General features: G+C 31.6%; 2 protein-coding genes and 1 long non-coding RNA gene across 4 annotated transcripts in view; 1 reads left to right on the top strand and 2 right to left on the bottom strand.

The window, feature by feature from the left end:
* Positions 1 to 1,206, top strand: part of Elys (AT hook containing transcription factor 1 homolog) — an 88,186-nt gene extending 86,980 nt beyond the window's left edge. For both annotated transcript variants that reach the window (XM_087149870.1, XM_087149871.1), the window contains exon 38: positions 927 to 1,206. In XM_087149870.1, the coding sequence (XP_087005996.1) occupies positions 927 to 1,080 (154 nt within the window). In that variant the 3' untranslated portion in view covers positions 1,081 to 1,206. The remainder of the gene's footprint in view (positions 1 to 926) is intronic.
* On the bottom strand, positions 1,204 to 25,349 carry LOC107452786 (uncharacterized). Its single transcript, XM_016069365.4, has 4 exons — positions 24,939 to 25,349; positions 20,802 to 21,018; positions 11,007 to 11,172; positions 1,204 to 1,504 (listed from the first exon to the last, which is right to left on the bottom strand). Exons 1-4 carry the CDS (start codon positions 25,054 to 25,056, stop codon positions 1,418 to 1,420), a joined length of 588 nt encoding a protein of 195 aa, XP_015924851.3. The 5' UTR covers positions 25,057 to 25,349; the 3' UTR covers positions 1,204 to 1,417.
* Positions 16,256 to 17,303, bottom strand: LOC147805757 (uncharacterized). Its single transcript, XR_015428648.1, has 2 exons — positions 17,165 to 17,303; positions 16,256 to 16,379 (listed from the first exon to the last, which is right to left on the bottom strand). It is a non-coding gene; the product is annotated as an uncharacterized LOC147805757 (long non-coding RNA).
* Positions 25,350 to 27,223: the final 1,874 nt, after the last annotated feature.

Here is a 27,223-nt window from a genome sequence, read left to right on the forward strand (position 1 = left end):
CATATAATTTTAAAATTAGTCATCAGGATTTATAATCGCATGGTTTACAAGTTTAAAAATCGCACTTTTTTTGTCAAATTTTTGGATACATATATTCATTCTTAGATTTCCGCTTTTTTACTTTCTGACCACTCTCATCCCTGCTGCATGTTAACTCTTCTGATCTGTTTTAGTAATGTCTGCTCTTTAAATCAACTACTCCTAAAACTAGTTGTGAGATTAAGTCATATTTATCTATTATTTTTTTTAATTTTAAAAAAATATTCCTCTCCTGCTGTTAGAAAAGAAGCATAATAGAGTAAATTAAAACTCAAAAACCTATTTTATTATTTAGGGAATTTTAAAAATAATTTTTTCTAAGTATTACATAAAGTCGCGGTTGCTCAAGGAATAGAGCGTTCACCTCCCATTGAGGTGAAAAAGTTAGCTTGTTTTCTTGATTAGGTTATTAAAATTACAAGGCTACGGAGTTAAGCATTGATAGTCGGAAACTCAGAATTGTGGTGCTATAACCTTCTTTTATGAAGCTTTTGTTTTATGTCATTGTACAGTTGAATCAGCATCGTATACAGTTTTTAAGTTAGAAGAAGAATTAATAAAAATTTTCAATTATGTATGCAAATGGCACGAGAAATATGTTTGATTTTTTTCTTCTTGTTGGAGTTAATGATCAAAGATTTATATGTAAGAATTCAGCAAACTTGAAAAATATTGCTTCAGAAAGTATGCTTTTAAAGTTTTCTGAATACTGTAGACTGTAAGGAGTAAAATTCAAATGCTTAGATATTTTTCCTATTCATAAAACTTGGGGAATATCATTTTTTGGAATTAAGGCAACTTTTAAGAAAAAAGAAAACATATTTTCTTGAGTGAACTACTCTTTTATAAAATTTTGTAATTATTATTAATTTTCGTCTTTTACTTAGTTTTAGGGAATCATCGCCAGATGCTGCAAATCAATCACAATTGCTTCTTGATGACAGTACTGCTTCAACCTCAAGTGTAAGGAATTCATCAGCTAGACATAGCATGGTTCTCCGGCAAATGAGATCAAAAAAGGCTGATATTAGTTTCCTTTAAAAAAACTGAACTGAGTGATTTTTTTTTTGTATATAGTAATGTAACAATACATTTATATGAACTGTTTAAACTGAAATTTTGAGTTTAGTTTTTGTCAATGAATGAATAAAAATCTCACACATATAATGCATCTTTCTTTTGTTTTAGATTTCATTTATTGTTTTTGAAAGAAAAAACGTTATATAAAATGCAATTTCCAATAAATGAAACAATTTCAAGCTTTGTTTTTTTTTTCATGAAAAGTAAAAGTGATGCATAAAGGTATTATGGGATTAAACACAAAAAAGATGGATTAAATGTATTGTGAGCAGTTACGTAATATCCACAAAAATGTTTTCTAATCAAGTTCTGTGAAAATTTTGAAGCAAGCTACTTCAGTTTCATTTGTCATTTCTTTAATTCTGAGCTCTGTCCTATATCTCCCCTGCAAAAGAATACACAAAATTAATAAGTTTATTGGCTGTAAGTATTCATGCTTCAAGGGGGGGGGTGAGAAAGAGATAGGTTGGATTTTATTTTAACTAGTGAGAAATGTATGGCTTTGCTTTAATACGCGAAGTTTAGTAATTGTGCATTTTCGAAATACAGTCTTACCTCTATTTAACAAAGTCGCTAAATCCCGATAATAAGTTCGTTATATGGAAAATTCGTCAAACAGAAAATCACCTTTTGAAATATTGAAACAATACAAAACAGGTTTTAAATTCATGATCACTAGACATAATTAAAACAGCAATTGATACACCTTTATCTAGTATCTACTGTTTATTTTATAAATCTTAACGGTCAGAGAAATCTGCTTGGAAAGCAAGAATAGAGTAAAACATTATCCAGTGTTACACTATCATGCTATATACATTTTCAAATAAAAAAAGCTACATTTATGTTTAAAATTATAGCTGCATTTATTATAAAAATAATTTTAAGCATACATTACCGCATGTGTTCTTAAATTTAATTGCTACTGATAAAATCCGTTAATTTTGTCAGTGTTTTTCATTTGTAAGGCAAACAAAAAGGAAGGGGATTTTACTGCTTTCCCTAAAAGTGAAATGGCTTCAAAAATCAATTCAAGTTCATTTCCCCCATAAAATGCATTAGCAAGTTTAAAATATTCAGAAATATTTTGGAAAATAAGGAAAGTGGATTTCAAAATTCGTAAAATGATCAATTATCATGAAGGGAAATAAAAAGCAAGGTAGGCATGTGATCAAAAAAGGGTACATTTATTTAAAGTGTGAGGCTGGTTTCCTAAAAATACCTGATGAAATTTTTTTTTGTAAAGAGGAATACAACTTTGCTACTAGTCGTCCATACGTGCTTGCGGTATATGCAGAAAGGGCGAAGCACTCGAACCATAAAAAAGTGGATATGATGTAAATTTAAACTTCTTTAAATATGATTGAAATTTTGCACATTAACTGTAAAATTGTTTATGGTTTCATATTTTAATGAATAAGAATAAAAATTTTTCATTAACTTTCTTATCTTAATTTATAAAGTGACACTATCTTTGTATGAAAAACTGCACCAAAAATCTTTGTTTTATGGTTTCGTACAACTGAACAGATAATTCTAAAACACTTTATATTTATATATATATATTTAATCTGACAGCTGTTTAGAGTTCTTGCCCTTGTTCACTAATCTTTCTTTCAAGAGGTAAGCATATTTAATTTTACTCTTAATTATTGTTACACATGCAATAAAAAGCTACATTTATGTCTCCATAAAAAAAAAAAGTTCTTTTACTTAAAGTTTTAAAACTTTGTGTTCAAAAATAGTTTTAAAATACTTTGAATTACAGACCCAAAAAAAATATTTAAGATTTTAATTATATTAAACGTTCCGAGTGTGACATATTCCCATGGGTGCAAGTCTTCCGTCCCCAGGACGGATTTCCGTCTTTCGAAAATGTCCGCGGACGGAAGTAAGACGGAAACAAGACTGACTCGAAGACGGAAATTGGAATTTTTTTTCTTCTGTCCTTAAAAATATTTTTTAGGTCTACGTTATTGGTCTACTTTCTTATGTCCTGTTGTTATTTTATCAAAAGACATGAATAAATATTTTTTGTACAGTATTTAAACTTGATGTATTATGGTAAAGCTTTCTTAGATAGTTTGCATTTGTCGAGGGGGTATTGCGTATGTTAGGTATTTCAGTCAAAAAATTTTCAGTCTTGGCCTTTTTTCCATCTTGCACTCATGCATATTCCTGTTGTAGGCATGATATTTATTTTAAGTCGCACACGCGACTTCATTTTAAATTGAACACAAAAGTAAACTAAACAAATAAGTGACTAAATTTATGTAAAAATTATTAACTGAAGAACATGTAGATGGCAACCGTAACTATACCTTTTGATTTATCTGTGTGAACCCTGGTTAATAAATCAAAATTAGCCTCATTTGAGCATGTGACATTGTGCTCAGTTGTTTATTAATTCAGTTGGAATAGATAAATTTTTGGTTCTGCGGAAAAAAAAATTTGTAAGCGACATATGATAATGAAAATAAATTGAAAGGCTGTTTAAATTTCAACGATTGAAATTTAAACAAAACAAAAAATCAATGTTTTTCATATATATACATGTCTGATTTTGTTATATTATAGCATTTTTCATAGGATACTTATTAAAACATTGTCTAACATAAATGAAGAAAAAAAAAGTATTTCACACAGTTGTTATAATTCACAGAAATTTCAGTTTTTGTACTGTTTGATAAGTAAAATCAATGTCCTTTTTATGTCACATCCGCAACTTGTGGAAATTGTATTCTTAAAAAATACATAGAATATCGCGCAACCTTTAAATTTGTATTAATGTATAGGTAAGTAATCTGCATTGAAATCCATACAAATTTAAACCAATACTGTAAAATATTTAAGCTAATTTACCTGATTGAAAATTTCCTTTACATCGTAAATATGTCGACATGTTTTCAGCATATAAAAAAACAGTCGACGTGTTTCAAGTGCTTCAAAAATAGTCGCTATAATTGAATAAGTCATCAGTAACAAATATTGTAGAATAATTTGCAGTTGTGCAGTGCGCAAAATAAAAAAAGCTGACACTTTTAATAACGTTTGATCTAATGATCTTATTTTCATGTATTATAGCAGTGTTTCCCAAACTTTTGACTTTTGTGTACCCTTTCTAAATTTTTCGTAACGCTATGTGCCACTAATAAAAAAAATGAATGTATTTTTTAAAAAACATGTTTCTTTTTTTGGTACAAAGTTTTGTAGATACTAACCAGCGATCCATATTCTATGTTACGGATAAAAATTATATTTTATAAAATAATCAAAATAAGTAGAATTTATTGCAAACCTTTGCTATAAAATAATTGCACAAAAGTTAAAAATCACAACTGGCTGTTGACACCACTAATTATTAACCGTTAACTCTGCAAAAATAGCCAATAGAAAAATACACAATTGTAAATTTTTATGGCTAGCTTTGTTTTTAAATAAATTTTTTTGAAATTTTCGTTTATTGTAAGATATTTCGCATAAGAACACTTACCCCGCTAAACTGTTCCCGTACCCCTGGGGGTACGCGTCCCACACTTTCGGAAACACTGTATTATAGGATTAATTTTTAACCCTCTGACGCAGAGGGAACATCTGTGGCCCTTTTATCTTTTTTCTGACGCTCTAATTACAAGCAAAAAAAAGTTTTTTTGGTATTTTTTAATTATAAAAAATACTCTCAACAGTTTCTAAAAAAATCTCTTAAATTGTCGGAATTATATTTGTACAAAAATTTGAAATTCGAAATAAATAAATCGAAAAATATTTCTTTTTCATTCATATTTAAAAATTTATCAATAATTGATTTTGTAAATTAAGAAAATTTCAGTGATGAATAACTGTTTCGCTTGGATATATAAATGTTACCGGCAAAGTATGAAATGTAAGAATTATTACATACTTAGTCTAGGCATTGTATACAATGCCCAGGCATTCTACAATGCCTAGGCATTCTATGGAATGCCAAATGCTATTTAGGCAAAGTATGAAATAAGCGTTCTGAGGAGGTTATTATGTAAATGATGTGCATATTACTGTGAATGACCGAAATCGGTGGTTGCTGACTTTCACGGGTGAATGTTGACAATCACATAGTCGCTTTGGTGAATGTCCGAAATATTTATTACATTCGATTTGATATTAGTTTATTCGTCGATATAATTACATTTATTCGATATTTTAATATTTACTGACGATAGATTAGAAGAAACATCAGTGTTTGGAGTATCGGGCAAATGTATACCGGGCAGTGGCACTTGACCCTAAAAAAACATCAGTGTAGGGTATACCGGGAAAATGTAGATCGGGCAGTGGCACTGAACCTTAAAAAAACATCAGTGTAGGGTACACCGGGCAATGACACTTGACCTTAAAAAAACATCAGTGTAGTGTATACCGAGCAGTGGCTCTTGATCTTAAAAAAACATCAGTGTAGGGTATGCCGGGCAAATATATACAGGGCAGTGGCACTTAACTAGACCTAGTATATATTTCGGATATTTACCAAAGGTCTAGTTAAGTGCCATTGACCGGTATATCCTACACTGATGTTCTTTTAAGGTCAAGTGCTACTGCCCGGTATGCATTTGACCAATACTCCAAACACTGATGTTTCTTCTAATCTATCGTCAGTAAGTATTAAAATATCGAATAAATGCAATCTATCGTCAGTAGGTATTAAAATATCAAATAAATGTAATCTATCGTCAGTAAGTATTTAAATATCGAATAAATGTAATTATATCGACGAATAAATTAATATCAAATCGGATGTAATAAATATTTCGGACATTCACCAAGGCGACTATGTGATTTTATTTTATTTTATAACCGTCGTTGAACAGCCGACCCAATTTCATGGGTTTACGACTACTAACTTTCAACTCCGTAGCCTTGTAATTTTGAACCAATCCAGAAGACAAGGAAACTCCTGGATCAGTATACCCCCAGAGCAGTGGCGTAGCTACCTAGGGGCTAGGCGGGGCAGTGCCCCGGGGCCCTCAAGCTCAGGGGGCCCTCGAATCCTTACCAGAAATCTCGATCGAACTGAACTTTTGGAAATTTCTCCCATTTTCAAAATAAATATGACAGGTTGCAACCCCACTTTAAGCATGTCAACTCAGTTGAGAGAAATTCAAAAGTTATGCCTAGGGAATTCCCCTAAATTCTTTCTGTAGGTTGGCAGTGTTTTCAATTTGACGGATAGTGATATGTGCGTTTTATTATTTATCGATGTGCGTTTTATCGTGAATTCGAGTTAAGATTTTTTTTTTCGAGAACGGTTAAAAATTTAATGCTGTATCAGAAGTAAGTAAGCTACTGTCAATAAACTTTTTTGTACTGGTCAATATAGTGGTTCAATTTTATTTGATTTTACCACTCATATTGATGTCCGTTAAGTCAATAAATTGTGTCGAATCTATAGATTTCGACTACAGCTCATTGTATAACGCGAATTATCGTGAAAAAATGCAAGTCACGTGTAGTAGGTACATTAATTCAGGTCCGCGGGCAGGACATCGTTCATGGTCTCTGTAATGCCTTTCCTTTCCAATAAATAAGCAGACCAGATTTTTAAAACAATAAAACTTAACTTTATTTAAAAACAAAAGAAATCGGCATTGTTTTCCAGTAAGAGCTTCCAGCTCTTAGAATACCAAGGGAGACCCTCTCCCGATTATATCAAACATTCATCTACCTTTCTTTCTCTCGCATCCCTCCGACGGGATGACAAAATGCACCAAGTGCGCCTTAAAAGGTCGCCAAACTGTTGCCAACCATTACAGTCTCCACCGTTAAATGTGGTAACACTAACGGTGATAATTTTTTTCCGGGGATTCCCCAACGACACTTGTAGCTTATCATTGTGTTTCTCTTTCCTTTTATTTTACTTTTAACGTCGTCAGTGAACAGTGAGTACCTACCTACTCGAGCACAATCTAATATTGTATTGTTTAAATAAATTAGAAACTAAAATTATGGATAAAAAGAAGAAACCCAATGGTGCATTTAAACGCAAACAACGCCAAGAAAGAGAAGATAGTAAACAAAAATTGACCAAAATTGACAAGTTTTTTAGTCAGCCTTCTGCAAGTACTTCTGGCCAAAATATTTCTATTGACAGTGACTCAAATAGTGTGGTAACTGCAGTGTTGGTTGAGAAGCCTACTGAAGAAGATTCGACAATTATTGCAGTTGGAGATACCTCCGCCGCCGATCATGTGAACGTGGATGATGTTTGCATGACACACATAAGAACGGAGGGTTTGGAGGAACCACAGAGCTCTACATTTTTCGAAAATGTGTACGACAAAACTTCTTATAACTTGGGAAACTTCACGAACAAGATATTAAGTGATAACGAAAAACGTCATATTCTTGATATGGGGCCCTTACAGTCTTCAGGACCTTTTCCAACAGACATCAACCAGAACAATAGATGTTTTCAAAATCGTACTTCGTTTCGTGTTCTAAATATGGGCCAGTTAATCGTTTTTAGTTGTGTTATTCCAAAATACTAGACGCTGCCTATTGTCAACCCTGCTGGTTATTTGCTTCACAAAGGAATAATGTTTGGTGTACGGGAATTCGAGATTGGAAGCATTTATCAGAAAGAATTAAACAACACAGTTGTTCGAGTGGCCATTCGGAAGCATTTGCTGTGTATGAATTTTGGAGGGAAAAAAACGATACTAATACTATCGACAAGGAACTTGAAAATGAAATTCGCAAAGAAGCATCATTTTGGAAAATGGTTCCTCAAAGGTTATCCGATATCATACTTACCCTAGCAAAGAGTTCTTTGGCTTTGAGAGGACATCAAGGAGACTTAAGTCAGAAAGGATGCCACGGAAATTTTCTGTCCTTTGTAGAGCTTGTCGCCCGATATGATCACATTTTGTGGCAAGTTTTGGATATGCCCAAAGGTAATAATAATTATTTCTAAGTTTTTTTTATCGTTTTATTTTGTTTATAATTATTAACTGTTTAAAATCAGGACTTTTTTGAAATTGTGTTTTTTTTAATGTTTTTAGGATCTACAAGATATCTGAGTGCAACAATTCAAAATGAAATGATTGAGAGCTTGGGGACCAAACTCGAAACCCATCTACTAGAACAAATTAGAGCGTCACCGTTTTTTGCCATCATAATGGATACGACACAGGACATATCAAAAGTAGATCAGCTAAGCATTGTTGTGAGGTATGCAGTAACAACCAGATCGGAAAATGGACAGCCAATTGATATAGAAGTAAAAGAAGTGTTTCTAGGCTTTTATGCAGCCATCAAACATGGCGCAGTAGATTTAGTCAACCAAGTGACAACGTTATTTATCGACAAAAACATTGATTTAAAAAAATGTGTGGGGCAAGGCTATGATGGATGATGAGTGGTGTGTATAATGGTGTATAAAAACATATTAAGGATATCCAACCTAACGCAGAGTACGTACATTGTGCCACTCATAATTTAGATTTGGTGATAAATGATGCCGTTAGCAATTGTGTGGAAATACAGATTTTTTTCGCAACGTTGCAAGATTTGTATAACTTTTTCGGAAACAGCATCAAACGTTGGGATCTACTGTCAAAATTCACTGGCGAATCGGACACCACTCTAAAAAAACTAAATCCGACTAGATGGTCCAGTAGGGTCAATACGATATCTGCAATAAAGCTTCGTTATTTTGATATTATCAAAGCATTATCAGAAATAGTTCTAAAGAGTCCTAATAAAGATGAGCGTAGTGAAGCAGAGAGTATTAAAACAAAAATACTAAATTTCGAGTTCGTGTTGCATTGCGAATTCATGCACAGTGTATTGAACGACATCAATTATGCATCCAAAACTTTACAAAAATGCGACATCAATTTGGGCGAGGCGAGTAAAGTTTTAGCAGAAACCAAAGCAAAGTTGCAAATTTATAGAAATGATTTCGAATTATTCAAGTGCAAAGCCAGTGAAACTGCAAGAAAATATGGTATTGATACTCATTTTCAAGAAAAAAGGCAAAGCAAAGTTAAAAAACATTTTGATGAATTAGCTGCTGATCACCGATTTCCAAACCGAGGAAAAATATTTAAAATTGAGATTTTCAATAATGTACTAGACACAGTAATATCTCAATTAGATACACGTTTTATTGGTATGAGTGCAGTCTGTCATATATTCGATTTTCTAACACCAACATTTTTATTACATGTTGATGAAGCAACTTTATTACAAAAGTGGGACGAATTCCAAAGAAAATATTCAGATATAATAGGCCCTAGTTTTTCACTTCAATTTATTAATATTTACCACCTAGTTTTACCTCAACTAACTCAAGCATGGACTGTTCATCAATTACGTAAGGAAATAATGAGCAAATATGGAGTGCTAGAATGCGACCTAATGGAAGTATTTACAGCAATGTTATTATTCTTTACAATTCCAGTCACTTCTGCAGCAGCTGAAAGGTCATTTAGCAAATTAAAAATAATAAAAAATTATTTAAGAAATAATATGGGCCAAACTCGACTCCGACATTTATCGCTAATAACAATTGAAAACAAAACCGCATCGAGCCTGGATTTAAGCGAAGTCATTGATACTTTTGCGAAAACTAAAGCTAGGAAAAAATTGTAAATATAATTGTTATTTAGTCAGTTGGTAGGCCCGACCTTTATATAATTAACCCTTGAATCTTCTCTATTTCGTTTTATTAGCCAAACCTACACCAAGTATTAATTGTAATTTATGTTGTTACTGTTTAATATTTTTATTACCTGCCCTGCAGTGCACAAAAAAGAGCTTAAGTAGCTTAGCATTTTTAAAGTATTTGTATATTTCATATTTTTATTTGATAAAACCTAATCAGTTTACATAGCAGTGGGGCCCCAGTTTTTAATTTGCCCCAGGGCCCTTGGTTACCTAGCTACGCCACTGCCCCAGAGGTATTGATTTGTTGTGGGAACATGGAGGACTTTGAGACTCGACAGATTTAACGTGCATCAGTCACCATTTACTACACGGGGAGTCTTCGGCCTGCGAGGATCGAACCAACGACCTCTTGGATATGGGCCCAGCGCCCTACCGACCAGGCTATCCCGGCCCTCGACTATGTGATTTTATTTTATTTTATAACCGTCGTTGAACAGCCGACCCAATTTCATGGGTTTACGACTACTAATGTTCAACTCCGTAGCCTTGTAATTTTGAACCAATCCAGAAGACAAGGAAACTCCCGGATCAGTACCCCCAGAGGTATTGATTTGTTATGGGAACATGGAGGACTTTGAGACTCGACAGATTTAACGTGCATCAGTCACCATTAACTACACGGGGAGTCTTCGGCCGGTGAGGATCGAATTGTCAACATTCACCCGTGAAAGTCAACAACCACCGATTTCGGTCATTCACAGTATGCACATCATTTACATAATACCTCATTAAGACGCTTATTTCATACTTTGCCTAAATAGCATTTGGCATTCTATAGAATGCCTAGGCAATGTGTGAAATATAAATCATTTCATGCTTTGCCGGTTAATTTTAGGCATTCTATACAATGCCGGATTTCATACTTTGCCGGTAACATATATATCTGCAGATAAGTACATATTTGAAAGAAAAAGAAAGAGGGCTGCCATCCCCTCTGCAGAGGATCAAAATTGTCATGGCATGTCTTCGGATCATCCTCAGGGATGTTTCCCAAACCTTCGCCAATAGCCCATAGTGCAGCTCTAGTGTGACGAAAATGAACTACAACAACAACCATGTCATAATCGGTGATGATCATAAAATAGTGTGGTTTACTAAACATTAAAATTCAGACTGCTGAGTTGAGATGACCGAGGAAATATCAACGTGCAATGGCTCAATATTTGTATAATTTTGTTACTTACTTTTACAAAAAATCTTCCAATGAGTGGTATGTAAGCAATTCTAATTTGTACGTTTTCGCCACCATAAAAACCTTCCTCTACCGGACATTTACATTCAATTTCATTTGGAAAAAATGGACAGACATTCCTTTGAAAACTCTCCAAATACATGCAAGCTGGAAGAGTGCTAAAATGTAAAGGAGAGGAAAAGTACTATTAGTCAAAATGATTCAGGAATTCTAAAATGTATGAAAGAAAAACATTATTATTAAAATACATGCAAGATGAAAGGGTACTAAAACGTAAAAAATGAAAAGCACTATTGCCCGAATATAATTAACCTTGAAGAATACTTTATTTCAGGTCAAAGACAATAAATAGCCACGATGTGTGGTTTTCGACTGAAAATATTCTATTTTATAACCGTCGTTGAAAAGCCGACCCAATTTTGAGTTTACGTCTATCGAAGTTCAATTTCGTATCCTTGTAATTTTGAACCCAGTCCAAAAGACAAAGGAACTCCTGGATGAAGTATTGGGAGAAAGTTGCCTTCGTGGAGGACTTTTTGATGGAACTAACCCGCATTTGCATTACATTGAGAGGAAAACCACGATAACCTCTCACGGTCAACCTGACGGCAAGGGGACTCGTGATCCGTCTACTACTGAGGGTATTTTACGTTAGTACTGTGGTTGGTGCAATCCAGGTGCGGAATTCGAATCAACCAGCCATTGCCGGGATTCGAACCTGGTTCAACTCATTGCGAGGCCAATGCTCCATCCTCTGAGCCACCACGGCTTGTTATAAAATATTTATCAAATTTTATGGAAAATTCTTTCTTTGGAATAAAGTGCGCGAACTGGTGTTGGGTGGAAGTCTTAAAGCAGAGAGTTAGGTCTGCCGTATCTTCGTATATATGTGTTACTGTAAAAGTCCGTAGTTTAGAAAATCCTCGGTTTTACCAAATTGGCATGGTAAAAGACCGAAGTATGCTATAATATAATTCCATTTGGTACAGTACAGAACCCGTTATCCGGAAATCAGAAAACCGGAACGAAATTCGATAATTCGATAAAAAAAAAATTTTTTTTTTTCCTCATAAGATTTTAGGATTTTTCTTTCTTTTAGGAAAGATGTTTACCTTACTATCATTTTGGAAATAATCATTAGTGTATTACTTCGTTTTTTCTTCTTTTTAAGATTATTTCCAAATATATATTTTTTTAGTTTGGTTTAACAACAAAAAAAAACGGCTTTTTGTAGCGATTCAGAAAACCGGAAAAATCAGTTATGCGGAATAGCGATGGCCCCGATCGTCCCGGATAATCGGTTCCCTACTGTACTTTCATCAAGCCTTTACAGTAAAACCTTGGAGTTGCCAACGCCTTACGAAAGGTTTATGTAATAGGATTTTTCTTTCGCGGGTTCATTCCGTTCATTAGGGTTATTTTTCGAAGGCTTCATCATCATTTGAAACGATAGACATTCTGCTTTACTTACATAAATTTGTGATCTGTGACCTGAGAGGAAATAAAATCGTTTCGTTACCAGATGAGAGCAAAGCCTTGTAAATCCGAAATAGCTATTATTCTTTAGGATGAAAATAAGTAGGGTATTTCAAATGTTGATATTTTAAAAACCGCAATTATTTTTCTAGGAGGCAGTTATTTTAAAGTTCTTCGTACGCAATGAACTGGTGATAATTAAATTTTGCGTTGTCATCTAATTTTTCATTAGTTCACTTCATTTGTTATGGTCCCACAGTCGACTGAACGTTAAGACACGGTTCCCAGTAGAACACCGAAGTCAAGCATCACTGGGTGCTGTCAGTGTGCAGGTGGGTGACCACTCGGAAAAGTCTACGAAGGGACCGAGGGTGTGCGGTATGGGTCCTCGCTAAACTGTTCTACCGTAAAGTGCTCGACTTCGCACACAGGTCGTCGGGCTACCGAAGAAGGGATGCCATACCATGTCTTCGGATCATCCTCAGAGATGTTTCCCAGACCGTCGCCAATAGCCCATTGTTCAGCTCTAGTGCGACACAAATAAAAACTACTACTCAATTGTTATGTTTTCTTTACTCAGCTTTAATTCAATGCATACCAACTTGTACGGAATGTAAATGCGGTCGATGCTTAATACTGATCGTCCTGCCTTTGGTCACGTAATTGTGGAGCTTGAATTTCCTTAACCCCCCTAGCCCTCAAATGGCTGTTGTGGGAATACTTGTTTTTTTTTTTTTTTTTATGAATTCATCGAAATTTTTTATATTTTTTAACGAGATATTTTTTAAAGACAAAAATATTTTCGGAAAATTTGGAGTATTCTAATAAATGTTTATTAAATAAAATGTTGTTTAGGGTTAAGGAAATTGACTGAGTGCTTTAGTTTAGCATATGGAAAACCTGAAACCTTCATTAACCAACTTCAAACTGAAATTTATTTCAACTTTTAAATAAATAGTCTTTATTCCTGTCGTAAAATGAAACAAAAACTCAATAAAAGGCTCTTGCATTACTTAATGATTATATTATTGATGAATTCATTTTAAATGCATACAAAGGTTTTATGGCTTGAAGATCTGCTATAAGTAAAAGAGATTATTTTCATTAATCTAGTCTTGATTTAGATAAGGTCATTTTTAACTGTAAAACACATTTTATAAGTAGCTTCTTGATATTTCTATACATTATGAATTTAATTTTCTCCGTTTTTAGAACGCTCCGTGGTTATATAAAATGATGCGTTTTTGCGGATAACATGCTGTTTTCATAACTGCTATGAGTTTGCAACAGATACTCATGACAGTTAGGTCAAGTTTAGCCTATCATTAGCCAGCACCCCTTATATTTATTCTGAAAATGGCGCAAATCGTTAATAAGGAGAAAAGTCACAGTTTTGAGAAAATGAAAAGCGTTAGTGGTCTAATTTTTTTAATATTTAAAAACTTACTTCATTACTGAATTATCTCTGCTCATAAGATAATTTAAAAAAAAATGAGAATAAGGCATTGTTTTTGATAATTTTTATCTAGGTGGAAAAATGTTTCCGAATTTGGCGCGATTTCAAAAAAAAGTTAAATAACATTTAAAATATTTCATTTACTTGTCCGTACTAAGGCCCAAATAATTCTTCACGGCAAAATGGCACATAGATAGTTTAAAATCAGAAATTCGCTTCTAGTGCAAGGCACTTAAAATGTGGCTTTTTTAATTTCCTTGGCGACAGAGCTTCAAAAGAAAAGAAAAACAGTGAAGCAGGGAAGATTAGTCTAAGTATTTGGTTGGGATATATTCAATTTGGTCTGTGTTATTTTGAATCTAAGTTAAGAGCTTTGAAAAGCCCTGTTAACATAATATTCCTCTGTTGTTGTTGTTGCTGAGGTATGCCTGTTTAGGCAGAGGCGGTGCGATTGTTCCTGTTTTCCAGTGGCGCCATCTATGGCCGAGAATTCGACTTCTGCCACACCATACACCACACCCGTTTATAGGACGAACCCATTCATTCATCCACTGATCGTAATTTTGACCTGAATCAGAGAACGATCGATCTCCAATCCCGTACCCCCAGAGGTATTGATTTGTTATGATAACATGGAGGACTTTTGCGACTCGACTGATTTAACGTGCATCAGTCACTTTACTACACGAGGAGTCTTCGGTCGGCTGGGTTCGAACCCACGAACTCTCGGACATGGGCCCACCCTTATGAAAAAATCGAGGTATAAATGAGGTATAAACAAGGTATATTTTAAAGGTATAAAGGAGGTTGTTATTTAAAGACGTCGTTGAGGTTGAAAAGGGTGCAAATGAATACCTCAAAACCAACCTCAAATATACCTTAATATATACCTCCAGAGGTATATATGTTTCAACTTGAGGTGTTTAATTTTACATCTGGGGAGAGGTAGATATTTACTACTTTAAAGTGTTTCATTTTCAACCTTAGGTTATTACTTATCAGCTTGAAGTATATTTATTTACACTTGTGGAAGTATTTATTCAACAACCTAAAGTGTGTCATTTTACACTTCAGGTTATTATAAATCAACCTCAGGTGTATTTTGTTCCACTTCAGGTAATTATTTTTCAACCTCAGGTATCTAATTTTATGCTTGTAGAGATATATATTTTTCAACGTATGGTGTGTCATTTTACACTTCAGGTTATTTCAAATCAACCTCAGGTGTATTTTGTTCGACCTTAGGTTATTACTTATCAGCTTGAAATATATTTTTTTACACTTGTGGAAGTATTTATTCAACAACCTAAGGTGTGTCATTTTACACTTCAGGTTATTATAAATCAACCTCAGGTGTATGTTGTTCGACCTCAGGTAATTATTTTTCAACCTCAGGTATCTAATTTTATGCTTGTAGAGGTATATATTTTTCAACCTGAGGCATGTCATTTTACTCTTCAGGTTATTTCAAATCTACCTCAGGTGTAATTTTTGATAGTTGGAAAGGTGATTTTTTACTAACGTAAGGTGTATTATTTTTCACCTCAAATATAAGTTTTTATGCTTGTAAAGGAAATTTTTTTAATCAAACTAAAATATGCCATTTTTCCCTTCAGGTTATATTTTTTTATGCTAATGCTGGTAATTAAATATAATTAAAATGTTTCTCCTTAGACTGCTAATTTTTAACCTAAAATATATATCTTTTCACTTGTAGAGGTATTTATCACTCTGATGGAGTTTTTAATGTTACACATTAGGTGGTAATTACTTATTAACTTTTTACGGTCTGTCTTAATTTTCACTGCTAATCCTGATGCTAAGAAACTATTTTCTAAACACATAGGCGAAATACGGATGAATCTTTCTTTCGAAAGAATTTTCGACTGATTTCCATGTATTGTGTGAAGAAAAGTAAAATGCAATGCAAAGAATATATCTTCCTTTAATTTTGAAATACAACCCATTGGAATGTATTCTTCCTCACACAATTCAGAATAGGAATTTTCACTTAACGCCTTTAATTTATAGTTTGTGAACCTTGTGCTAATTTGCAATTAAATAGTTCATAAAATTTATTAATCTTGAATTAACATGAAGAGTTGAATAATGTTAAGTATGCTGACTCATAAACCTTAAAAGAACATTTCAAATGTTTCTGTAATTTTAATAATTTCAATTAAACTATCGTGAAAAGAGGATACATTTGTTTCAGAAAAATGTGGGAACTCATTTATATAGAACAGATGTTAAAGGCGCTAATTTTTTGTAAAAGCGAAATAACAGCAAATTTAAATAATTTAGCCAGCTTACAAATAAAAACTTTTATTAACAAAAAAAAATTAATTTTTCGTTCAAGAAATCAAAATTCTTGACAATTACTCTGCTTCTTCTGCAAGTTTGCTGTGCTTACGTTATTTGGAGCATTGGAACCTATAAATAAAAAATTTGAATTAGCGAGAGTCATATTTACATTGATAATGACAAATTTTAAAAGATTAGAATAATATTTTAAAGCTTATTTCGTTGCATAAATCACCTTTTATTATTATTTCTATTCAATTTTGAATAAATAAATGGTTTCTTTAGTAACAGCAGATGAATAATAATAATGACCTGCAAAACTCTCCTCCCAGTATATTTCAATTCTTTATTTTGACTGTTTAAACATATCACTTAAAAAAGCTAATTTTTCTATAAGATGCATATAAAAACTGCTGTAGAAATAACACGCTTATTGAAATTCCTAATTTTCCAATAATTCAACCGACCATTTTTAATTATGGATTGTTATGCTGATATTTAAATTTTTTTCTCAGCAAATTTTGAATAAATTCAATTACACTGGCCTGCTTGTTTAAATTTTTAGTCCAATTTCGCAAAAGAAATTGTACTAAAACCAATTCTCAATGCTGCAGATTCCGAAAATAATTGTCTATCACGTAAGGTTTTTAAAAACAAAAGGTCATTTTCAACCTTTTATTTAATGTGATCAAGAATCAATCATCTTTTAATAAAAGAATGTAGAACATCAATGTTTTGTGTTTTTCATGCCCCATCGAAATAAAAGCAACATTAAGTTTACATGTTTACTTGCCTGAGGGAATAATTTAAGATAATGCTGTAAAATAATGTTTTCAAAAATCAAAGATCATGCAAACTTTATCAGTAATTTTTTAGGTGAAAAGATTTCATTGAATCAAAGGAGAATAATTTACTTGTCTTTTTTCTTTTTGGTGTATATTTAGAGTTACTCCAAGGGGAAGGCTCTCCAGTTACTAGTCTCCACTTCCTCCTAGCTGCAGAGCACGTATTATTGACAGCCTTATTCAAACCTTGAAATTCTGGATGCCATTTACGGAGCAGCTCTGTAAAAGTTGCATGTTCAAGTTGAGTAAAATCAAGTTATATAAAAGTTGCATAGCAAGTTTCATTTGGAAATTTTCAGATGAGATTTTTTTTTAAGAAATTGAAGGAAATTGAAATATATATTTATATAACTTTGAAAAGTTACTAATGTTGACAACAAAAATCCAGCGTCAATAATACTTTTAAACTTTTTTAACTACAATATAAGCAGATTAAGTATAGGTTCACCAAAATGATTTTAATATTTAATTGAAATAATAAAATTATTTTTTTGGAATAGCTGTCTCAGTAAATTTGTTTTATACAATATTCTTTGTGGATTAAAGATAAAAACTATTTTATTAGAGCACACTATTTATACGAAAAGTTTTCATGTTCTTTTAGTCTCTTTACGAGTCTTCACGAGTCTTATTAAAAATAAATTGAAAATCATTCCAAAATATTAAACTGCATCATGTTGATCTAGAATAATATTCAAGATTTTGCCTTAGCGGACTAAAAACTAAAATAAAACTAAACACAGTGGCGCGACAGCCCATAGAGGGCCAAGGTCTACTGTGCCCATTTCAGTTTTCTTGACCTTGGGCTCTGGGATGCAGGAGCAGATGTTCCGGTTAGGTGGTCAGCCGAACGCGGAACCCCCAGTGTTTAGTTCCCAAGCATGCTTGGTACTCATTTATCGACCCACTGAAGCGATGAAAGGCTGAGTCAACCTTGCCCGGCCCAAGGATCGAGCCCAGGACCTGTGGCACGGAAGAGCGGGGCGTTGCCTTAGTGGACTAAACGGACAAAAAGTTTGAATTTTGCATGAGAATTTTTTAAGTGGATGCCATTTTTCCTTTACCTATAGTTGCCTTTTTGCTAACTAACTTCAGATATTATTTAATAGGTGATACACATACAAATACTTTTAAGATACTCAACTAAACCAAGCTTATGTATAAAAGGGCAAGTAAACTTAAACTAGGCTGCATTAATTTCTTCGTAAAAATTTTAGTAACTTGTACTTGTCAGAATTCAATATGCTGTTGCTGGAATTATTATGGTGTTATTGAAGAAATGATTTCTGGTGAAAAGATGCGTTCTCTTAATCTTAATTTTAATGTTGAACTAAGCCATATTACACAAGTAACTAATTCTGGCAACTTTAACTTAATTCCTGTGACAAATATATCTTCTGTTTGTATTTCCATCCAGTGCGATGACACTGGAAAAATTTATTTTGCTAATGTGGTGAACAATCTAGAATTAGAATAACTTTTTTCTCTCTAGAGGCAATGTATATGTAAGTTCAGTAATCCCCGCTTATATATAATGTAATCGCTGCTAATATCAATCACTTATTATTACCGAAATTATTCGGTTCTGATTTTTTTTCATTGATATTATAGTTTTCTGTGACCCTTACATAATTTAATGTTATTAGAATTTAATTTTCAAAATTCTTTATTTATTAGCGTTATATTTTTATTTACTCTGCACATTTAAAAATAAAAAAAATTCTTTTCTTTCTCTGCGATAATGTTAGAATTTCCAATTTCTCATCATTTCTGGAGTTTAAAAACAAAATATTTTTCAGATTATGAAAATTTATGAAGTTTGCTTTATTAATTTGTGAGGGGGGTTAAAAAATTAGTTCACTAAAATTAGCTTGAATCTTATCTCATATTACATATATTTTTATTAAAAAAAAATTTCAGATTTTATTAGGAATTCTCATATATTTTTTAATGAAATTTGTTGATTTGATATGGTAAACTTGTTTCCTACCTTAGAATCACCTGTTAATAGTAAACATTAATTTAAAAAAATGAATATTTACTTCGAAAAACAGGATTGTTTTTTTTCTTCATGTTTGTAAATATATATTTTTATGAAAATGCAACTTTTGAAGAAATATTAAAATTTTTGTGTGATGTATTTACCCTGATTGCAATTTTTATTGTATATGTTTATTTTATTAGTTAAATATGTATGTTAGATTTTTGTTGGAGGCAACAAATATGCATTTCGTTCCTTACAATAGTATTGTTTATTTGTTTTATTACCTGCAATATATAGAAACTGTTAACTTTCAATTTTCAGTGATTTATTTATAAGAGAAATTATGAACCTTTTACTCAATCAGCTTGCATACTGCTACGTTAAAACATATACATTTAAGCAAAACAAAAAGAATAGTTATATTTGAATAAATTACAAACAATAAAATATACTGTGCGTAACCTGCTGTAACGATTCACCAGTAACGTTACCCTAAACAGCGACGAGAAATATTTAGATTGATCTGTCTTATTGCTAAGCCTACAACAATAGCCTCAAAGAATATCCTCCGACTTAAATAATGTAAGATCAGGACGCGTCTTTAAAACAAAAATAATGAAATTTAAGTTTGAAGGTTGAGGCATATTTGATTAAAAGTGACAAAGCTAAATTAATAAATGTCAAGCACACTTACCGAATTTTAAAGAAACTTTCGATTGTAAACACACACGCCATTTGCCGGCTAGCACGGAACTCTGGGAAGTGAGCTAGTTGATATGAAGTGTACTTTAAACAACCTTAAAACAACCTTAGGTATAAATAAAATGACTTCATACATCTCAATAAAGACCTCACTCTCTTTAGTTGAAAAAAATTATATTTTTTATACCTCGTAAATACCTCTTTTGTTACAAGTGTAAAAAAAACAACCTGGTGAACCTTAAAAACTGCCTCATGATTCTGGTTGATATGAAGTGAATTTTAAACAACCTCAAAATAAGCTTAGGTATAAATAAAAGGACTTCATATACCTCAATAAATATCTCACTCTCGTTAGTTGAAATAAGGTCAATTTTTTTATACCTCAAAAATACCTCTTTTATTACAAGTATCAGAAAATCAACTTGATATACCTTAAAAATCACCTTATCAGTCTGGTTGATTTGAAGTGAATTTAAAACAACCTCAAAATAAGCTTAGGTATAAATAAAATGACTTCATATACCTCAATAAATATCTCACTCTTTTTAGTTGAAATAAGGTAAAAAATTTTACACCTCAAAAATACCTCTTTTGTTACAAATGTAAGAAAATAAACCTGGTATACCTTAAAAATCACCTTATCAGTCTGGATGATTTGAAGTGAATTTTAAACAACCTCAAAACAAGCTGAAGTATATATAAATCAACCTCGTACACCTTAATTACAACCTTTACGAGGTATAATTTTTATTTCTGTTTTCTCTGCAACCTTAAATATACCTCAAATATACCTCAAAACAACCTTAATACCTCAAAAATACCTCAAATCAACCTTAAATATACCTTAAATTTTCATAAGGGCAGCGCCCTACTGACCAGGCTATCCCGGCCTATATTATTCCTCTAAGTTCTTCAATTAAGTATTGGTACACTTACAGTCGATTTTTATGTAATTTGGATCGTTTAGCAATTGAACTATTTTCTAATACAATCAATACTTGAAAAAAAATGTGATCTTACCATGATCCATATTTTGATGCGATGCAAGGAATGGGAATGTCCAAGCTGTAACCGAAAACTCTTGTCAGTCTAAAATACCTTGTATCTAAAACAAAGTTGCTTGTGATGCTCTTTAGTAGCTCTATGTTAGCAGTTATGCTCACGTTGTTCGTTAGGTCTATGGGATCTGGTTCGACAGTAAAGTTATTTACTTGGAATATGGCAGTTGCATTATCAGCTATAAACAAACAAGAAAGAAATACGGTCACTTTTCTAAAAATTGCTTCTCTATATCCTTATAACTAATAAGCGTTCTGTAAAAGCAGTTTTTTTTTTCTTCCTGTGCCACTAAATAAGGAGCTGGGCAATAGAGATGAGCTCAGGCTCGCTTCCGGATGTCCGAGCCCGATATACGTAGAATTATTTAAAGGTTGTTTTCATGGAAATTTCGTTGTCTTATGAAATGCTTTATTGCGAATAATATGCTATTTTTATAACTGCTGTAAATTTGCAACAGTTACTCATGACTGTTTGGGCAAGTTTAGCCTACCTAAAGCTAGCCCTATCTATGCTTATTCTGGAAATGGCTCAAAATATCAATATGGAGAAAAGCTACAGTTTTGTGGAAATGAAAAGCGTTTACGATCTGATTTTTTAACATTTAAAAACTTACTCTAGTGCCACATTATCAGGGCTCATAAAAATTTACCAAAACTGAGAAAAAGTAATTTTAATAATTTTCTTCTAGGTGGAAAAATGTCGCCAAATTGGCGATTTTTAAAAAAAATTTAATAGTTTTTGCTTGCTTGCTTTCGTATGCCTGTTAAGGGAGAGGGGTGCGATTGTTCATGTTTTCCTGTGACGCCATCTATGGACAGGAATTCGACTTCTGCCACGCCGGTTTATAGGGCGGTCCCATTCATTCATCCACAGATCGTAATTTTGACCTGGATCAGAGAACGATCGATCTCCAATTCAGTACCCCCAGAGGTTTTAATTTGTTATGGGAACATGGAGGACTTTTGAGACTCGACAGATTTAACTTGCATCAGTCACCATTTACTACACGAGTCAATACTTCTAGAAGAGAGAAGATCCCAACACTGATTACCATTAACAAGAAATTCGATCCTTTAGTAGTTCAAACGTAATGACATTTTTTGTATCAACCCCCATTGCGCAGCTTAGTAGTCCAAACGTAGCAACATTTTTCTTATTTACATTTACTGCGCAGTTTATGTTCGTCACGTCGGACTACTAAATTGATTCGTGATAAGTCCTTCTCTTCTAGGAAGTGTTGCTTAAGCATGAGATATACGTCAAATAAAGACCCAATTTTTGCGATCTCATCACTCTGCCATCTCGTAAAGAAAATCAAAATATTTAGATAAATTAAAGTTATGTAAAGTATTAGTGCTAGTCACACAAAGCAAAAGCCCGAAAAAGAGAAGAATTTTTATACCTTATGAATTTTACATTTTTTTATACTTAATAACGGAACTAAACGTTTGTTTAAAGGCTGTAAAAGAGTTCATGAAAATTTTATTATGAATCCGACCTTGCTCGAGACCTTTTTTCAGTAAACGAGCCCGCCTCATCTCTATTGCACCTGCGCACTTGAGAGGAACCTTCAGATAGTTAAAAACTGTGTATATATATTTGTAGACAACAAGATTGGGCATCACCTCCCTCCCAAACACATTATTTCATTTAACAAAAATATAAATAATTTATTTTCTTAAAGTTATAGTTATTTTCTATTTTTGCAAACACAATACAAATCTGTAATATTTTGTGCGAAATATAATTTTTGAAAGCCTCCACTATTATTGTGGGGAAACAATCATCTATAGTTACACAATATTTTTTCAAAAACTGAAAACTGTTTGGAAAAGAGTTTCAGTAGCAATCATGAGTCAACTTTATTATAAACGAGGACTTAAACAGAAAATAAAACATAAGATGGAGCTCACATTATTATTTTAGAAGCCTTTGTAGGAACTGGGTACTTACACTTTAAGAAGAAGATCACAGATACCCACGCATGACGTCAGCTGACCTCTTATAAACAAAATGGCGTTAATAACTTAAGTTTCTTCGCATAATTTAGAATGTTAATTATCGGGAAGTTAATTAAATTCAGCCCCGTGTCGCACATCGAATTTGTTGTCGACGTCTTTTACTTAAATTGGATTTAGTATTTGTTTACGTATTTTATTGTGTAACCATGATATATTTTTGTTTCGTGTACCTGGCAACTTCGATGCATAATTAATTTGTTTATGTTCTACACAGCTTCATGTACGTTTTTTGTGTTAAGTAAGAAATATATAGTGAAAGAATTGAAATCTTTGTGAAAGAATCATCGTGCGGGAATATAGAATGCGTCATTTAAAAGAATCGATACTTGAGAGGCTCGGCTTACACGAAATAGTATGGAAAGCACAGTTGCTAACGTAAACAAATCCCACGTTTCAACAACCAATCACGATCGAGATACGCCCATTACGTCACTTGCAGATATCCCATTCATTAATATTTTTATAAAGCGCGTTACATTGCGTTATTTAAATTCATGTTTAGATTAATGTATGCGAAAATTATTCCTTTGCAAAAATCTATTATTTCCACAAAATAATCTTAAATGTAAATGTAGTGACCTAGATTTTCTTCATGTTCATTGTTTAAAAATTGTATCTTAATTCTCGATTCAAATATTTACTTTATTAAAAATCATAAATATGTTCAACACTGTATTCATTAAATTTGTTAGAAAATCATATCTAATTCTCAATCCAAATATTTACTTGATAAAAAATGCACGACACTGTTTTGATAACGTGCAATCTTTTTTTCTTCTTCTTTAATAGATAGGGATCCCAGAATCTATTTTTCTTATCTTGAAATCGATTGACAATTTAAAAGAATAACTCCATTAAAGATGTAATTTTCTTTAAATTTTTCTATCAAGAGATAATTACTTTAATTTCTTTGAAAAATTTCACTTTAACCTGAGAAATGCACAAAAAATAAAAAAATAAGAAAAAATTAAAGAAATAATTAAATCATATTTTGTTCTTGATTATTTATTTTTTTCCAGTTGCTGCTATGTACTTACAATTCGCATACAATTTGAAATATTTGATTTGTGAAAAAGATTTCTCCGAGTTGAAATTTTGGTAAAAATATATAAATAATTAAAAATAAAATAAAAATAATTCACAAAAACGTGTAAGTTTTACATTGTATTAAGATAATAATAAAAAAAAGTTTTTTTAAGAGATCAGCTCAGTTTGAGAAAAAACTATTCTGATTTTATTTAAACAGTAAATTTTATAAAAAACAGATTTTATTAAGAGAATCTAATCTGCCCGAATGAAATTTTTATTTGACAACCAGAACACAATTTGCGAAATTGCGTCTCCTTGAAATATACATCGAAAACATAAATCTCACATAAAAAATAATAGTTTAATAATACATTTATTGTATAAAAAACTTTATTTAACGTATGTATTTCACACAAGCTTTTAAAATTAAATTTCGGACTCAATAACGCTTTTCATTATTGCTAATTTCAGTTATTATTAATTTCTTGTCATTTGTTTATTTATTTGATGAAATATGCTTTGATCTTGTGAAAGATGCACCATAGGTTTTTAAAAGCAATAAGTTCAAAAAGAGACTAATTGTTCTCTAACATTAAATGTATAATTTACCATAGTTCGTATTTTAGTTAATAATTCACCGTATTTATCATAGTTCTTTCGTATTCGTATTTATTTATCATAGTTCTTTCGTATTTTTAACCCTTAATAAGTTCGTGGCAAATATTGATGGTTGACCGTGTGAAGCTAAGCGCAGATAGCGCTCGGAATTAAAGTTCGCCGTAAGACTTCCGGATTACTACGAGTACTTCCGACTAATTTTTACGCCTAAGCTTGAAAAAACGCACGATCCAATATTATTATACTTACGGGTTCTTTCATTCCAAATAATAAAAGAAGTCGAGTGACCAATAGTTGTTGAATTTCAAAATTACTCTTTCATTTATGGTCATTTTGCATTAATTTCAATTAAACTTGTGCAAACAGCAAAGGCATAGCATTTTAATCATAATTATATAGGAATTTTTTTAATTCATAATAAAACACTTACAGCAATCTTCAAATCTAAATGCAGATTCAGAAAAACTTGAACCCAAAACGAGACACATAACATTAATAATTACTTTGTTAATACTTTTCCAACAAACATTCTTCATTTCCTCTAACATGAAACAGTCAATTCACGAGAAGAAACATGGTACTTTTCGAGTAACTTCACGTAATCGAAACATGACCCCCTTTTTTTTCTCCATTAAAATACAAAAAAATATTCAATATCTGATGGGATCTATTCCGATAAGAGATAAATCCAATTACAGAAACTTTAGAAGCAAAGCGATTTTTCCCTCCTCTTGTAGAAATCTGCTCGCAAATTGTAAAACATTTTTAGATAAATTTAAATACCATGTTGAAAGAAACTATTGGGTAATTTCTTAAGAATCAACTCACACTCTTTTATTTCACTTTAAAGATATTGATCGCAATTATTTATAGTTGCTAGAATTGGATTTTTTAATAGCTTGTTTATAGCATGATCACGTGTTGCCTATTATCTACCAGTGTTTTATTTTGTCCTATAGGCTTGTGTCGTGCAATTGAAAAAATGACGTTAGTGCTTCAGAAAGAGCTGCATTTGTGTTGTTTTTACAATTGCACCACAACCGATATATACATATATATATGGGTCATTCTCACGAAAACTGTCATTTTTCAGTTCATAAAATCCCAAAAAAGTAAAGTGAATAAAAAGCACTGAAACTTTTTATATTAATAGAAATATGTCATGGCATTATAAAGAAAGTATATATCCTATAAATTATACTTAATATTTCAATTAATTAATTTTTTAAATAATTAATTTTTTAAATAATTAATTTATAATTAATTAATTTATAATAACTAATAATTAATTAAATAAATAAATAAATTAATTTAATAAATTAATTTATTAATTTTTTAATTTATTTTTCAAATTAATTAATAAGTAAATTAATTATTTTCACTATTTAAAAAGTGAGGGAATGACACTCATAGTGAGGGAACGATATTTTATTTTAATACATGTTTTTACCTAAGTTACATCTACCTAAAGTTTGAAAATGATAACATACTAAGTATATCTAATATTTATTATAATTTAGTCTAATATATTTAATAGTTTTTACAGGTTTGGGAAATAAAATTGGCTGGCATGATTGAACAAAAAAATTTTTAACAATATACTCATATTGAATCATTCCCTCACTTCAGCGTCATTCCCTCACTTTATACACTAGTGAGGGAATGACGAATTCAATAAAATTTAAAAATAACAGTTAGGCCTAATTAATTTCTGAAGTCAATCACATACAATTATATTCATACACGAAAGCAACATATAATTATCCACTTTCTCGATGAAGTTGTATTTTATTTTACTCTAAAAAATGACATGAGGGAATGACAAATGTAAAAAATTTTACCTGGTTTGATTCATTCAAATTTATTCCACAGCAAAGCTTCTTTAAGTTGAAGATGGAAACATACTGCAATTTTGTTCTATGATGCCAGTTGTTAACTTCTGAAGTTTTTATTAAAATATTTTTATTCTAAGAAGAATGCAGGTGATAAGAACATTGTTGTGAGGGAATGACGCGAAACACTGGGGACAAAGTTTAAAATAGTGCTGTGTTAATATTTTTATCAGAAATTAAATTTAAAATTGATTTTCTGAATTCTATATTTCAGTATTCTGAAATAAAAAACATGAATTTGTAAAAAAAAATTCTTATTTCAGAAACAATTTTTTTCTTTTTTTAAATCAGCAGTGGGGACAAGTGAGGGAATGATATATTGGTATATTTTAATTACCTAAAATAAATAAAAAATAAAAATTTATAATTTTATTTTTATTCTTTTGTTAGCTTGTATTCTGAAGGACACTTTCCCTGAATTTTTTTTTTTTCATGAGCTGTAAAACAAACATAAAATATTTTGAAGACATGAAAATGACTGTTTTTGTGAGAATGACCCATATATATATATATATATATATATATATATATATATATTTCTCATACACATCAATAAAGTTTAAAGCTGTTAGAGATTTGAGGGTCCGGTAATTAATTACAAACGAAAAAATAAATGTTTTTGAATACCTTATGCTAAACAATATAGCGATAAGCTAGCAAATTATGTCAATTACGTTTGTTATTATATGCAATAGCTGCACAAAATTTCGCAAACCTAGATTAAATATTCAGGAAGATATGGACATTTTTATACAAAACTATTTTTTTTTTTACTTACGTCCTTCTTACCATAACTGCTGAAATATCCAATAAAATTAAACGA

The sequence above is a fragment of the Parasteatoda tepidariorum genome, chromosome 8 (assembly GCF_982258835.1).
Source record: "Parasteatoda tepidariorum strain Cologne lab strain chromosome 8, Ptep-v5.0, whole genome shotgun sequence".
In the NCBI taxonomy this organism is placed as follows: domain Eukaryota; kingdom Metazoa; phylum Arthropoda; class Arachnida; order Araneae; family Theridiidae; genus Parasteatoda; species Parasteatoda tepidariorum.